General features: G+C 41.5%; 1 protein-coding gene across 3 annotated transcripts in view; it reads right to left on the bottom strand.

Annotated features, from left to right (window-relative positions):
- GUCY1A2 (guanylate cyclase 1 soluble subunit alpha 2) overlaps positions 1-14,567 on the bottom strand; it is a 1,137,327-nt gene that overhangs the window by 50,030 nt on the left and 1,072,730 nt on the right. For all 3 annotated transcript variants that reach the window (XM_086933481.1, XM_086933483.1, XM_086933482.1), the window contains one exon: positions 12,503-12,657. In XM_086933481.1, coding sequence (XP_086789607.1) covers positions 12,503-12,657 — 155 coding nt within the window. The remainder of the gene's footprint in view (positions 1-12,502; positions 12,658-14,567) is intronic.

The following is a 14,567-nucleotide window of genomic DNA, read 5'->3' as shown; positions in this document are numbered from 1 at the left end:
TCTCTCAAGGGCTCGGCAGTTCTTCTTGGAGCTCTTGAGTTCGTCGGTGAACCATGGGGCTTTCTTGCTACCGGGCCTGCTAGGCGGGGTCTTCAGAGGGGCGAGGTCGTTTGCGCAGTTGCTGATCCACTTCGCGAGGTTGGTGGCCGCCTGGCTTGGGTTCGTTGCGCTGGTGGGAGGGTTCATGCTCAGGGAGGTCGCGAGCAGGTCGGCTGTGATCTTGTTCCAGCTTCTGCGTGCAACCTGTTGCTGGTGGATCGTGGACCTTCTGAAGCTGAAGTGGACGCAGCTGTGATCCGTCCAGTGGAGTCCGGTGGCGTGGCTGAAGGCGATGTCCTTGCTGGATGAGAAGACAGGGTCGAGTGTGTGTCCGGCGTAGTGGGTGGGGGTGGTGACCAGCTGCTTGAGTCCCAGGTTTGCGAGGTTGTCCTGCAGGGTGGTGGTGTTGTGGTCGTTGTTGTTCTCCAGGTGGAAGTTGAGGTCCCCGAGGAGGATGTAGTCAGCGAAGAGGAGGGCATGCGGGCTGATGAAGTCGGCGAAGTCTTCGCTGAATTATGTGCGTGGTCCCGGGGGTCTGTAGATGAGGGTGCCTCTGAGGGTGGTCTTGGGGTTGATGTGGACCTGGAAGTGCAGGTGCTTGGCGGGTGCGAGGGTGTCGTCGGTGTTGGTCGTGATGCGGATGGTGTTCCTGTGGATGATGGCGATGCCTCCTCCGGTCTGGTTGATGCGGTCCCTTCGGATGATCTTGTAGCCGTCTGGGATGGCGATGGCGATGTCGGGCGCTGAAGAGGCGTTCATCCAGGTTTCCGTGAGGAAGGCGACGTCTGGTGAAGTTGTGTCGAGCAGGTTCCAGAGCTCGACGGCGTGTCTGTGGACGGAGCGGGTGTTGAGCAGGATGCATTTCAGGTGGCTGCTGTTGTTGCTCGTCTTGGTCTTGGTTGGTGCTGGAGTAGTGCAGGTCCGGATGCAGGTGAACTTGCAGGAGTTGCAGCAGAAGGGTCCGTGGGTGCGTCTCGGGGTGGCTCGGTAGCATCCTGGGATTCGGCCGGCGTTGAGTGCGTTGAGGGTGGCGGCGTCGTACGTCCGGCGGGTGGGCTGGGGTCTGCGGGGGCCAGGGGTCCTGGCGCTGGGCGAGGTCCAGGCGCGGACGGGCGCAGACGGGCTTACCTCTGGCGCACCTTCGGCGCTCAGTCGGCGCTTCCGCTGCGCGCGTCCGCTGCGCGGTCTCTCTGGGGGCGTCATAAGAAGGGGGACGGGAGGGCGGGTTAGTGGGCGGCGGGAGCGGCTCGGCCAATGGGCCGGTGGTGGGCGGGGCCTGTGGCGAGCTGCGGCGGGAAACTGGCGAGCGGGCGGCTCTGCTTTGGCTGGGCCGCTCGGGGGCGGCGGCGGCGGAAAAAGGTGGCAAGGCTGGCAGGCAGGAGCAGGAGGCGGCAGGAGGAGCAAGGAGATGACCCGGCCTGGTTAGAGGCGCAGCGGTCAGTCTGATTGAGTTTTACACTAAATACATTCCCAGATGTGTGGAAAAAACATATAACATGAGAAATCTTCCCCCCAAAAAAGTGAGATTTGTATGGAGTATGGATTGTGATCAGAAGTTTAAGTTGATAAAAAAGGAGGTGATTCATGCATTCCTTTGAAATCATTTGATACTCGAGATGAAAGTATTTTCATGGCAGATGTGAGCCAGAAGGGATTAGATGCTGTTCTCATTTGCATTTCCTTCTAGAAGCTTGAGATGGGCTGAATCATCATATTCCACAATTGAGAGAGAGGCTCTGGCATGCTGTTTGGGCATAGTTCACTTCAAAATGTATTTATGGGGCACACGCTGCGCTGTACAAGCCCCTTGTACAACTATTTACCACTAAAGGTGGGGAACGTTCTCCTAGAACTGATAAATGGGAGTACAAGCTCCAGGAATATAATTATTGTGTAGAACATGTACCAGAAGTCAAGAATTTGTTAGCAGGTCGCCTTTCTCATCTTCCAGTGTGTGACCAAAATGAAGAAAGAGATGCACGGAGTGGAGTTCAGGTGGGAGCTAACTTTGTGTGTACTGTTGAGGATCATTCTGAAGGTGTTATATCGGAGAGTGAATGGGTTACTGTATGTGATTTGGAAGAGCAAATGAAAGAAGCAAGGGATGGCATCCTTCATTCAAGGGTGGTCACGATGGAAATCAGAAGTGAAGTTAGGTAAAGCAAATTTCCTAGTAGTGCTTGCAGGAATCACAAACACAACTATGGTTTTAGCTCATGAGGGACACAATGTATGTGATGAAGAGAAGGATTAAAGAGAATTTTTGATGGACAGGATTGGACAGGAGTGTTGAACGTTATGTGAGGGATTGTATAAATTGTGCCATTAGCAATAAGTCACAAGTCAACGCTCCTCGTCCTGTTGAAGTAATAGATGTGCCTAATAAGGCTTGGAGCATACTGGCCATTGATATCATTGGTCCCATGGCGCTAGACAGTGGTATGTTAGAGTATGGAAAAGTCATGGCGGACTTCTACAGCCTTCGACCAGAAGTAAAATGTGTGAAGGTCTCCCGAAGTTTAAAAGTCATGGAGTTTTTGGAGTCCATTTTTTATAAGGAAGGGTTCCAGTTTAAATATTGACGGACAATGGGTGTCAATTCACGTCTGTACAGTTTTCTGAGTTTATGACGTTTTTGGGAATTAAGCACACCAAAAATGTGTTATATCATCTAAGGAGTAGTGGTTTTGTTCAGTGATTTATTAGAGTTATCAAAGATAATGTAAAGTTGGCTAAAGTCAATTAATTGAACTGTTAGTTGGAGTTGAGAAAATTAGTGTGGGCTGAACGCACTACACTCAATGCGGACATGGGTGTATCACCCTTTGTAATATTGGGAGGAAGAGTTCCTGCACCAGGTAGATGATGTGAATAGAAAAAGAGTGTAAGCTCAGGACAAATATGTGGGCAAGAAAGGAAGGGTGTCTACGGTAGCAGTAGGAGATTGTATGAGAATCAAGACTTCAAGAATTGTGCCCAATGGAGAGTCCAAGTTCTCAGCACCTAAGAAAGTGTTGAATGTGTGAAAAGATGTGAAACAGGAAGATGTCAAATTGTGGAAACCAGACAGAGTTACTATAGTTCATGAGATGAATGAGGAAACATTTGTCAATGGAAGCAAAAAGAGTGGATGAAGAACAAGCGTCAAGAGTGAGGTAGAAAAGGAAGGATGCATGAAATGCAGGATTTTACCAAACAAATTGCAAGATTTTATTCTGAGTTAGGATGATCAGTCAGTTGTTCTTTATTTTGCTGAAAATTGGATGTGTATTATGTTATTTTCTGTGTATGTTATTGGAAGATTTATTTAACTTTTTTTGTTATATGGGGAGGATGTTTTGGGTTTTTATGAAGATTCTTTTCATGTTCAGTTATAAGAGGAGGGATGTGTTGGGTCTATAACTCCCAGTGTTATAGACTGTTGGAGTCTCCATGGTAAAGGAATGTTGGGGGAGAAAGCTGGTCAGTTGAAAGAGGAGCGTTGGAGGCTGTTACATATTGTCCTGCTGCAAATGCAATCTCGAATAAAGATTTACCTGTTAAAGAAACCATCATCTTTGTATGCAGCTTTACTGATAAAACCATAGCTTTGAAAAGATTATGTCTGAAAATCGAGTTTCAGCAAATATGTATTGTTTGCACATCTCCAAGTGAAGTATATTCATTTTTTTTGGTCCTATTAAAGTTTTTATTTTTCTCACACTTCCAAATTGCAAAACAAGTTTTTCCTTAATGCTTTAGTAACTGCGGATACATTTTTAAGTATTTGTAAATTTCATTTAAACAAATTTCAATTTTGTTGCATTATTGAAAAAACCTAGTCTTCTGCAGCTTTATTTTCATACATTCATACATTCACCTTAAATATGCTCTAACTTTATAGTATGAGAAATAAAAGTTAACACCACATGTTCATGCTAAAAGAATAAGTAGCAATTTGTCAAAAGACATGGCCTACCATTTAACCTTTCTCCTTAAAGAAATAATTATTGCTCGTTCTCCATTTGAACTACAGCAGGGTTATTTTGGGGCGTGCTGCAGCACCTCCACACCCCTAGATGAAGTGTCATGGTATTGCTACCTGTTCAATGCGCCCACACAGAAATGTTGTTTGTTTTTCAAAAATAAACTCACAAAACTGGAGTTTATTCATGAAAAACAAAAGAACAGTTGTCCTCAACACGCTGGGAATTATCTCTCTGTGTGTGGAGGTGATTTATTTATTTTCCTAGTTGGAACCTTCAGGTATTCCCTAGTGGTCCCAATCAGGAAACAAATTATAGCAATTTCCCTTTCATAGGCAGACTTTCTGAGGTACTATAATTGATATTTTAATGTGAGTCAAGCCACAAGTCAAAAGTTTCCATTTGTGTAACCAGCAAAGACTTAGCTAGTGGAAACATGATGGTTCCCTCTCCTCTGTAGAGAGAAGGGGAACTACAAGTTTAGTAGACAAGGTACTCCACCACCTTTGTGCTGGAGTGCCCTGTCTGCCATTCTCTGAATAAGGTCCCATATCCTGGAATAATCAATCATACAGTTGAATCGGGGACTGTTGCTACTATTTTCAGTATCACAAGAATGGGGGATGTCTGCCTCTAGATGGCCGCTCTTTGTGCCTTATTTCTGCAGTTATTTGAAAAAAGGCAATCCCTTCTTAGACCTGGTCACTATACTCACTACTCCTTGTGCTCCTTGTTTTAGTCTTACTGCTGACCATATGTCTTTTCATAAAAGCCTGGAGGCCTGGCTCTTCCATCACAAAATATGACAATGTCTGTCTTAAAATATCACAATAATTCCCCTGGAAATACACCTAGAAATTTAGGCAAATTGTAAATTAATATTGTGAGAAATATGAATCAGGATTGGCGCATAACCTGTGCTGGACCTCTTCCCTAATTGTCTCAGCATTGGACCTTACATTAAAAGGTGGAAACTGGCGGTTACAGCTCAAATCCACTTTAAGTCAAACTTTAAAGTGAGTGAGGGTCCATTAGGGAGACTTATTCACAATAAAGTTCCAAAAATCACAGATCAGAATCTGTCTCCTTCAACACTCTATTCCCAGCTTAGACTTGCATTCTTATAATTTGGCCCACAAACCATACATAACCATAAGGGCTTCTGCCCATAGTTCTTAGTGTCTGACCACTAGCACCTACATGAGTAATCACCTGGTTTGGCACCACCAAATTTTCTACCTTCCTGTACATAGGAGACCACCGGTAGCAGGCACCAAATTTGGCAGACCAGGTCACAGCTCCCAATAATGAGTGATCACCACAAATATGTGGAGTATATTGAATATTCTATTAGGCATCCAGTAGGATGTGGTGCCAATACAAGTAGAATTAACAAATCACCAAGGGTATGCAACAATGTCATGGGGAGTAAATATAGTAGCTGGGAGGCTCCATATGAGCAAGAGAAGATTTGTGGTGACCACTCATTATTGAGAGCTGTGGCACCTGCTACCGGTTGTCTCTTATATACCCCTTTGTCCTGATGAAGACCCGCAAGCACAGGTTTTAAGTTACCGTCTACATGTTCTGTTGGGTCGAAACGTCAACGCCCTTACCCTAGGGCATGTATATTATTATTATTATTATTTAACGATTTGTAGAGCGCCTGGTGACCCGGAGGCATCCCCGTGCTGTAAGAACTTGCGATGACCAAGAATGGAAAGGTGTATACGTTGTATTATCCCTCCTCGAAATTAAATGATGCATTCTGAACATGCCGGCATTATTCTGCTAAATGGACATTGAAGAATAAAACAACATTTTCTTGTAGACAGGCCCATTCACACTGGTTTACTGTCCTCAGCATCGTTTCAGCCAGTGTCTACTGAAAAATTATGATATTGGGTTCTTTAATTGTTTTCCTTTGGATTTCTTCTTCTCTCACTCACCTCACACATGAGCATTTTCTCTTTGCATTCTTTCCTAGAGTGACCATCTATTGATATATGGTCATATGGTGCAATGACCTTGATATTTGCATAACAAGAGAATATAGATAAGATTTTGTCTTTAAAATAAAGCAGTTCGTTCTTTCTCTCTGGTGCGTCTTGAAAACTGAGATTGGAATTGGATCTGATACTTAGAATCAACGTACAAATATTGTAGGTACAATATGTATCTTCTATATTAGTATGGTATATGATCTGGATTCCTCAATCAACTTTGTTTCTTATCACTATTGCATGGTTTCTCTCCTCTATGTTACCAGTACTGTTGGCAGGTATTGCGTACTATACAATTTACTTTTTCTCTCTTTTTTGGCATTAGCACATGTTTTTGGACAGTTTCTTCTACATGCATGTGAAGTTTCACTTGTTTTTTTCTTGGTGGCAGTGACCTTTATGAACACTATATATTTTTTCAGTATTTAATTAATTACAAGGGTTGGTAATGGATTTTACATTTTCCGTACGTTTTGTTGTGCCTCTGGGTATTTCTTTAAGTGATACTCTTGAATTTACACTATGGTGGCTTGGTGCCATGGATTTTTAACCTTTGTTTATATTAAGCAGTTATATTGTTTTGACTTATTCCAGCCCTGAAGATGTCGTAGGGTGACATTATATACGAAGACGAAACACGTGTTGGCTGGTGTGACGATGTTTACAACATTCAGAATAAAAAAGGATCTGGTTGAAATCTGGAACAAGACGTGGATTTTATTCTCTTGGACATTCTTTGCATGTGCTCAGGGCCTGGGTCTATGTTTAAGAATATTTAGGGTGTTGGGTTGACACCACTTGATACCACTTTCCCTTGGAGCACTACTTACACTTGGTTCATAAAATAGGGGTTAACAATGACTGTCCGCTGGATTGCTCCATGTAACCCCTTTATTTGTTTTTGCGTCTTGAATAGTATTTGGTGTGCAAAGCTTTTGAGTGACTTAGCTAATTAATTTTAAGAGTCCCAACCTCTTTGCCCTGTCCAAGGAGGGACATTATGACAACTTGTTGTTCTTACTATGTTCTTTTCCTCAGCAGCAAATCAGGTCCACCAGGATTTCATGGAGAAGATGTGCGACCTCATGGAGCCCTAGTCGACTACAACCTGCAGGCTTGCCCTACCGGAAGAATTTAAACTCCAAAAAACAAAAAAGTGACAAAGTCAAAGGTAGAAATTTCTACCAGATGATAGTTTTTGCACCTTGACATGAAATTGGAATGCTTTTTAAAGCTCTTTTGAGCCTTCCAATTTGAAAATTCACAACTGTGATTCAATTTATTGGATTTTTTTCCTGATATCGCTATATTTCATAAAATGAACACATTTTTTATATTCGATTTTTCATGTGTTGTATTTTAACTTTATTACTGCTACCAGAGGTATAAGCACAGTTTTATATAGGGACTTTTTGGGTGTACCCTGACAAGGTCTGTGATTATGTTTTTTAGGTGGGTTGTCATCCCCTCAACTAATACTCCAAATTCTTAAAGCCAGTGAGTGTGTCATAATTTTGGCATCTCCATGTGTTATTTTGATTTCTTCCTCTTCTAGCTCTTACATTGTACCACTCTTGTCTCTTGGGGACTATACCCCTTCATTTTTTATAAAAATGACAAAGTGTACTTAGAATGCTAGCATTAACCAACATTGCTTCTCTGCCAAATACATTCAGTGAGATTGTGAAATAATGATATAAAGCAGACAGGGATAGTTTGCTTGCTGGTCTGTTTCTTTTGAATTGATTGGGCGATTGCAAACAAACGTACTGTCCAGATGGTATTGAGTGTTAACAGCTGTTAATTACTGTTTCCACCATTGCATTCCCACTAACATTGACTAGGGTCCACAACTGACAGGCAGGTAATTAACAACAATTACAAATAAGGGGAAAACCATTGGTTAGCAATCACTAACAGTAAAATTAGGACTTTTGACTGCTTACACCTCCACAGTTATTGCAAACAGGTGGCAGGCAGCCATACACTCCTCACAGGAGCCACCAGAAGGCAAGTTGGGATAAGAGTTCAAGAAAACAAACTGACAACATTCGCATGGCATGTAATGTTATTTCACAATTTTAATCCAGGCATTCCCGTTGCAGTATCAGGAAGCTCTGCTTCTGGTTTTTCACCACACTGAATGATCAAATGGGACTGTGATAGATTTATCATGCTCCCCCTGCAAGAGCTCTACATGGCACAGAAGTGCACACCAACTTTACAAGCTAACTTTTGGTGGAGCTAGTGTCAGCCTTGTGATTAAGCCTGCCATTTTGAGTGTGTGAGGGTCTAGCCTCCTAGATAATACATTTGCATCAGGTGTTCAATGAACATTCTTTTCTCATGGCAAGTATAAATTCAGCAATCTGTTTATCCCCTATTTTTTTCTAGTTGTCTGGTTATGGAGAATGAAAAGACCAAGCTAAAACTTTCCTCTCCCTTAGTTGTATAGTTGCTTTCTACCACACCAAATGTAACAGCCTGGTAAAGTTATGTGGGTTTACCTTAAAAGATAGTCTTTTGATCTCAATAATAGCTCCGCTAATGTTCAGCCTGTAATTTCAACCTCTCAGAGTCTCGGTAGAAGGAACAGGTGTGGTTTTCCACCAATACATGGATGACACAAATATTAAACTTAAGATATCTGATGCTCATGCAGGGATAATTCTGAAGCACTGCTTAGCTATGCTTCAGAACTGGAAGACCTAACTCTAAAATCAAAATCTGAATAAATGAGGCATTTTGCAGGACTCAAGCCTGACCATATCAAAACAGATCAAAAAGGTTCCAGCTAAAGCCAGAACTGTTCTAAACTTTTTTATCCACGAATGACAGTCGATTAGTGATTTAGGCATTATCGAAACTAGTACCCTTTATAGCCGTCCTCCATTCTGCTGCTTTGATGAGCCAAGGCATCAGAAGCATGATCACTTTCTAACAGTTCTCTGTGATTTACATTGGTTATTTTTGGCAGCCATAATAACATTAAAGATGATCTGCATTGTCTACAAAGCTTTACAATTGCACCATCTCGGCTACCTTCAGAGGGCACTCGAGATTGCAGGAACTACCGGAAAAATCAGAAACATGCATAACTTAACACTTGGATTTAAAAGAGTCTGAAAAATAAAGCTGCTAGACTATCATTGTTAGGAGTGGCACCAGTAATATTAAACTCCCCTACCACTGATTTGAGATATGCAGAATATCTAATCCACCTCTTTAAACTACATCCGAAGTAGCATATTTGTACTCTTTTTTCACGCTTCTCTATCACCCTTACCGTTCAGTGTATGATACACCTCAAATTTCTTCTCCTCCTGGTCAATTGACTGGAGTACCCTTTGTGTCCATCTTTCTGAGGGATTCCTGGCTCATACATATCAGTCACATTGCTTGTTAAACTCGTTCTGCGTAAAATCCCATACTTTATGTTGTTTAAATGTACATCATTCTGATACTGTATGGTTTCATGATCATGGATATTCATGGTGTATTGTTCTTAATTATCTTCCCTGTAATATGACATCCATCATGTTGTTGAGGTTTACAGCGAGCACATACCATATGGTTCAGTGTACTATATATGAATGTAAAATTAAATAAATTTAAGCGTGAACAAAGATAAATACAAAGCCATGACTGAATGTTGAGGTACAACAAGGCAGTCTGTAGTCTGAGTCAATATTTTTCTGATTTTGATTCAGTTTCAGCTACAAGACAAGGGTTTATTATCTCCTAAATGTATATGACACCTCTAGGATAGAGTGGCAGATAGGTTCTGTCCGAGAGAAGTAACAATCTTGATGCAAGACCCTCAGGGCAAGAGGGTTTCACTAAGAATACCTGTGCTTGCCTCTGGGAGTAAATCCTAGGGGGCAAATCAATCCCCAGAGAAAATGTGGGAGAGACATACAAATTAAGCAACTCTTGTGTGTTATTGTTGACAGTGGGAAAACTGGATGGGACGGAGAAGAGGAGAAGGCCCTAAAAAATGTATTATCTTTGCCCAAATCCTACATTGTGCAAGCGGTGAGGTTAGAAACAGATATCACCTCTTGGAACATAACGGTCTGCGCTGCTTTATTAAGATTCTTGCAGCGCCAGGGACTAGGCAAGGACAATAAAGTCTCACAGTGGTGAAGGAACGAGATAGTGAGGAGTGATCTAACATGGGCAAAAGGGGTAAGAAAAACTATGATAAAAGCTTGTAAAATGTTGAGGCTTACGATTAGTCCCCTGACCCTAGAAATTGAGGTTGAAAGGAGCGAACTTAGGTCTCTGGGCAAAGAAACCTCTTGAGTCAAGGACCAGGAGTATGTCAGGCAGAAAAATTCAGTATGCTGTATGGCTTCTTAATGGCAAAAAAAGCCAACTTCCCGTACATCGATAGATTACCATGCCGAAGACTGAGAAGAGAAGTTTTAAAACTGAGAATTGGCGAGAACCCCTGTTATACCAACTATGAAGTAAAGAGAGTAATAATCAATAGTAACTGTTCTCTGGGAACAACATGTGATTTTGTACACATTTTATTAGATTGCCAAATGGTTTTAGATATACGGAAATACATTTCACGTCCAATTTGTATCAAGTATAGTATAAAAAATAGGGTACAGGGAGCAGAACTTTTACTGGAAATTAAGGATTTAGATATAGCCTGTGCTTTGGGAAGGTTTATACAAAAAGTAAAAGAATTTCTGAAATGTGACTAGCATCTCAAGGCCGCTTGCCTACAGGATATGGGTAGGATTCATGGCCGAAAAAGGATTATTGTTCTTGCCTTGGAAGTGCAGGATTATGCATTTATAGCTGTGCCCAATGGGAACGTTTTAAAATAAGATAAAAGTAATTTGAAATGGGCCCAATATTGTATTTTGTTTTAAACTTATGATACGTTTAGGATGTTTTAGGGATGGGAGTTAATAATGAATAATTTTAACATGAATCTTATGATGTGGTTTTATGGTGTAATTTGTGATTTTTATGAATCGTACTTTATAAAGATTTTTATCTTTAAGGATATCATAGTCCAAATAAACTTTGTTTTGAACTGAGCTGAACTATTGTTGCCATTCAGTATTGGAGATATAAACAACCAATTAAATAATGATAATGGGATGCCACCAAGAGATTTTCATAGTGGTCAAGAAGCAAAGTTGAAGCATCTCTCGATTGTTGTGGTCTTTGTGCATAACAGGCAAAAAAAAATATTATGCTCCCTGTGTTTTTGTGTGCAGCACGTATGACCCAGCATCTTATGCTGGGTGGCTTATTTTGTGCTTGCCATGCTTGATTTGGGGTTGGTTGGGCCCTTTTCGTATTGGCTCAGAAGATCTTATTTGACCAATGTTGAATGAAGCACTAACTATCGGAATATTACTCAATAGTGAAGGTCATTGGCTCAAACATTTTACATAGTTAACTCCTTTATTGTCTTAATGAGTCAGTCTAAGTGGACAAGAAGTATCAGGATGTGAGCCTCGAGCTTGCTGCCTATAGGGGCCTCACAAAAGAGGTCCAAATTGAACTGAAACTGGGCTCCAAAGGGGGTCTTACAGGACAATGCCATTCTGACCATGGCCAAGATTAATTGGTGTACAATGTAAATACAGGTGAGTACTAATTACAGGAATGTACATGTCTAAAATATATTGGACTGAACAGTTTTATGTATCACTCATTAGTCTCTTAATTGAACCAGAAGCGAAAATACTGGAGTGGAAATACTATTTCCTTCAACTTATCAGAACAAGATTCTGGAACCTCCATTTCACAAAAATTTTATATGAACCAGAATAGCAACCAGAATAGTTTACTAGCATATATTAGTTCGATTTCAGATTATAATGAGACATTATCTTTAAAATGTTTGCCAAACGTACCTGCTATTAAAAGAAAAAGCTGTCTAACAATTAAGGTTCAAATAGGGCTAACGTCCATGCAAGTCGCATGTAGAGAAAATAATGCCCCCGGTGGTGCATTTACATTTTCACAATAATAAAATAATTGCAGATATGACAGATTGGGCTAACCCTAACGGCTCTGAGGGTTGACACATAGCTGATACAGAAAGAGTTGATACCCCAAAAAATTATTGACCCAAAATTCGTAAAATCATGAGAATCTGATTTTAAATGACATTATTTAAATGCAAAGTAGAATCCGGTCTGCACACGCGTCGGATTCGGCCGCACCCCGGCAGAATGTCTGCCGCAGCGAAAAGGTTATATCATTACATTATTTCTTGCTCAAATTCTGGCATAAAAAAACCCAGCTTATTTTGCTACTATATCAATCACGAAGGACCTTTGTTTTGTTTGTGATCATTTTTAATTAAAATCTACTATTAAATGAATCACTTTGGAATAAGCATGTAAGCATCAATTTCTTGGTTACTCAAGAATACTGATCCACCACTACAATTAACAATTAACAATTCCCTTCTGGAATGTGATGCATTGAAATAATCCTGTAATGGTTAGGACTTACTGGTATGTAGTTGGGCTGACATTGATGCGACGGGGGTGACTTCCTGACTCGAACTTGCCGGCAAGCGTGACATTGTTCCCAAAGAGGCAATACCGTGGCATCTGGACACCGACAACTCCAGCCAGGACAGACCCAGAGTGAATTCCAATCCTCATCTGAAAGGAAAAATGCACTCATTGGCCATATGATCCAAAGTAAATCTTATGCTTTTGATATTGTTTAAATGTATCAATCAGTTTATAAAGGGCAAACCTCACTGTGAGCAACACAGCACTGAAATTGTGGGGGATGTTGAATTTTGATCAAAACTCACATGCAACAATTTGGGATTTAAATATTCATATTACATAATTACATTTTAAATATTTGTAACTTTGACTTTGTATTTTTGCATTTTTAGGCAGAGTTCCAATAGGTGATTTGCCTAAAATCACAATATTTTTAGTGGGTGCCAAGACTAAGATTCAAACCTAGGGCAATCGCTTTCTAGCTCAAGCGCTTTACCACTAGACAAAGCAATCCAGCCGATCCCAACAGATCCTGTGGATATACAACTGGTAATACACTTTATTGTTAAATATATTCCATACATGTGGCCACAACATATTGATCAATCTATTGCGAGCCTTCTTGGATCTACGCTACCAACACTCATATAAGGCTGAAAGACAAGCTCCTCTACACAATTTTTCTCCTTTTCACTTAGCATCTTCACTGATACAGGCTCTTCTTTGATTCTCACTTTTTTGAGCCTCCACATTTATAAACCCTGGACTCTTACATTTTAGTCAGCACACAAACCAATTCATTCAGATTCACGGTCCCTCAGCCATGAGGTCTCCATTCCTGCTTTCTTCTCTGTGCTATAGGGAAAAGATTACACGTTTTCAAAACAGGGCAGGCCAACCCACGCTCATGCGTTGCCACTAGTTTAGCCACTCCACCCCCCACCCCACAACTCTCCATGGCTTTGTGGCTTCTGGCATGATGCTGTCTTGCTGCTCCATGGCCCGGGCCTCTCTACTACTGTGGCAAGTTAAAGAAAAGAAAAAGGGAGAAGGAAAGTAAAAGAAAAATATTGGCTGATGCTATATAGCGGATGGTGGCTTGATGTTTCTGTGCCTGGAATAGGCAACTTCGCTGTGACTGGCCGTCTTAAAAAACATTTTTTTCTTCCTCTCTCCTCTTCTTTTCTATCGCCCTTTTGGCATCCCTGGATTGTCCAAGTGCTGATTCTCCCTCCAAATCTGATGGCGAAATATTGATACTCTCCCTGCTCATTACTGTGGCTGGCAGACTGGGAAGGTGGCCTGGACAACATCTTAAAGGCTGACTTAGAGACCATAGTTGCTGAAAGGTCCAGTAAGCACCTTAATGGTGTTTTTTACTTTTTGTTTTTGCTGCAAACTTGAGGATCTACAAGGCGGTAGGGAGCGTTAACCAAGTTTCACACCAAGCATTGCCATTCAAGGGTGCTATAGTTAAAAAGGTGCCCTGGGAGTGCATTGCTGGGTGTTCCCTCCTTCTCAGAACCCATCAAATTTTGCCCACAGGATTAAAAAAATTATCTGCAATGGGAAAGCCTTTCAAGTTTTCAAGAATAGGGAATATTGATGCCACTAGTCTTAAAACTAAATCACCTACTGTGCGAATGAAGTCAGCATCTGCTGCAGCAAGGCCAGTAATAACGTTGTGGGTCAGCAGCAGTAAATAGCCCCTTAGGCTCAGAGGTAGAATTGGCGAATCAGGGACTGACGTTCAGGTCTGATCAGATGGCCTTGCATCATATTTTCCAGGACCCCGTTCAAAATGAGCTAATCATATCCTTGAATGAAGGGAGAGTGCACGGGGAGGATCACCAACCACCATTAAAGCCAGCATCGATGGCATCCACAGGGGCACTAGAAGAGGAAGATATCTCTCCTGAGATACGATGCAATCATTCCATGAAGGCTGCACAAGGGAAGCCGAAAGAATATTCACTTTTTGAAAACCTAAAGTGACAACATCCATCCTTCAAGAGCCTTCTACGAGAAAGCAGAATAATCATTCACTAAATATGGCA

The sequence above is a fragment of the Lissotriton vulgaris genome, chromosome 8 (assembly GCF_964263255.1).
Source record: "Lissotriton vulgaris chromosome 8, aLisVul1.2, whole genome shotgun sequence".
NCBI classification, from domain to species: Eukaryota; Metazoa; Chordata; class Amphibia; order Caudata; family Salamandridae; genus Lissotriton; species Lissotriton vulgaris.
The sequence above is the reverse complement of the archived record's forward strand: the minus strand, read 5'-3'. Positions and strand labels throughout refer to the sequence as shown.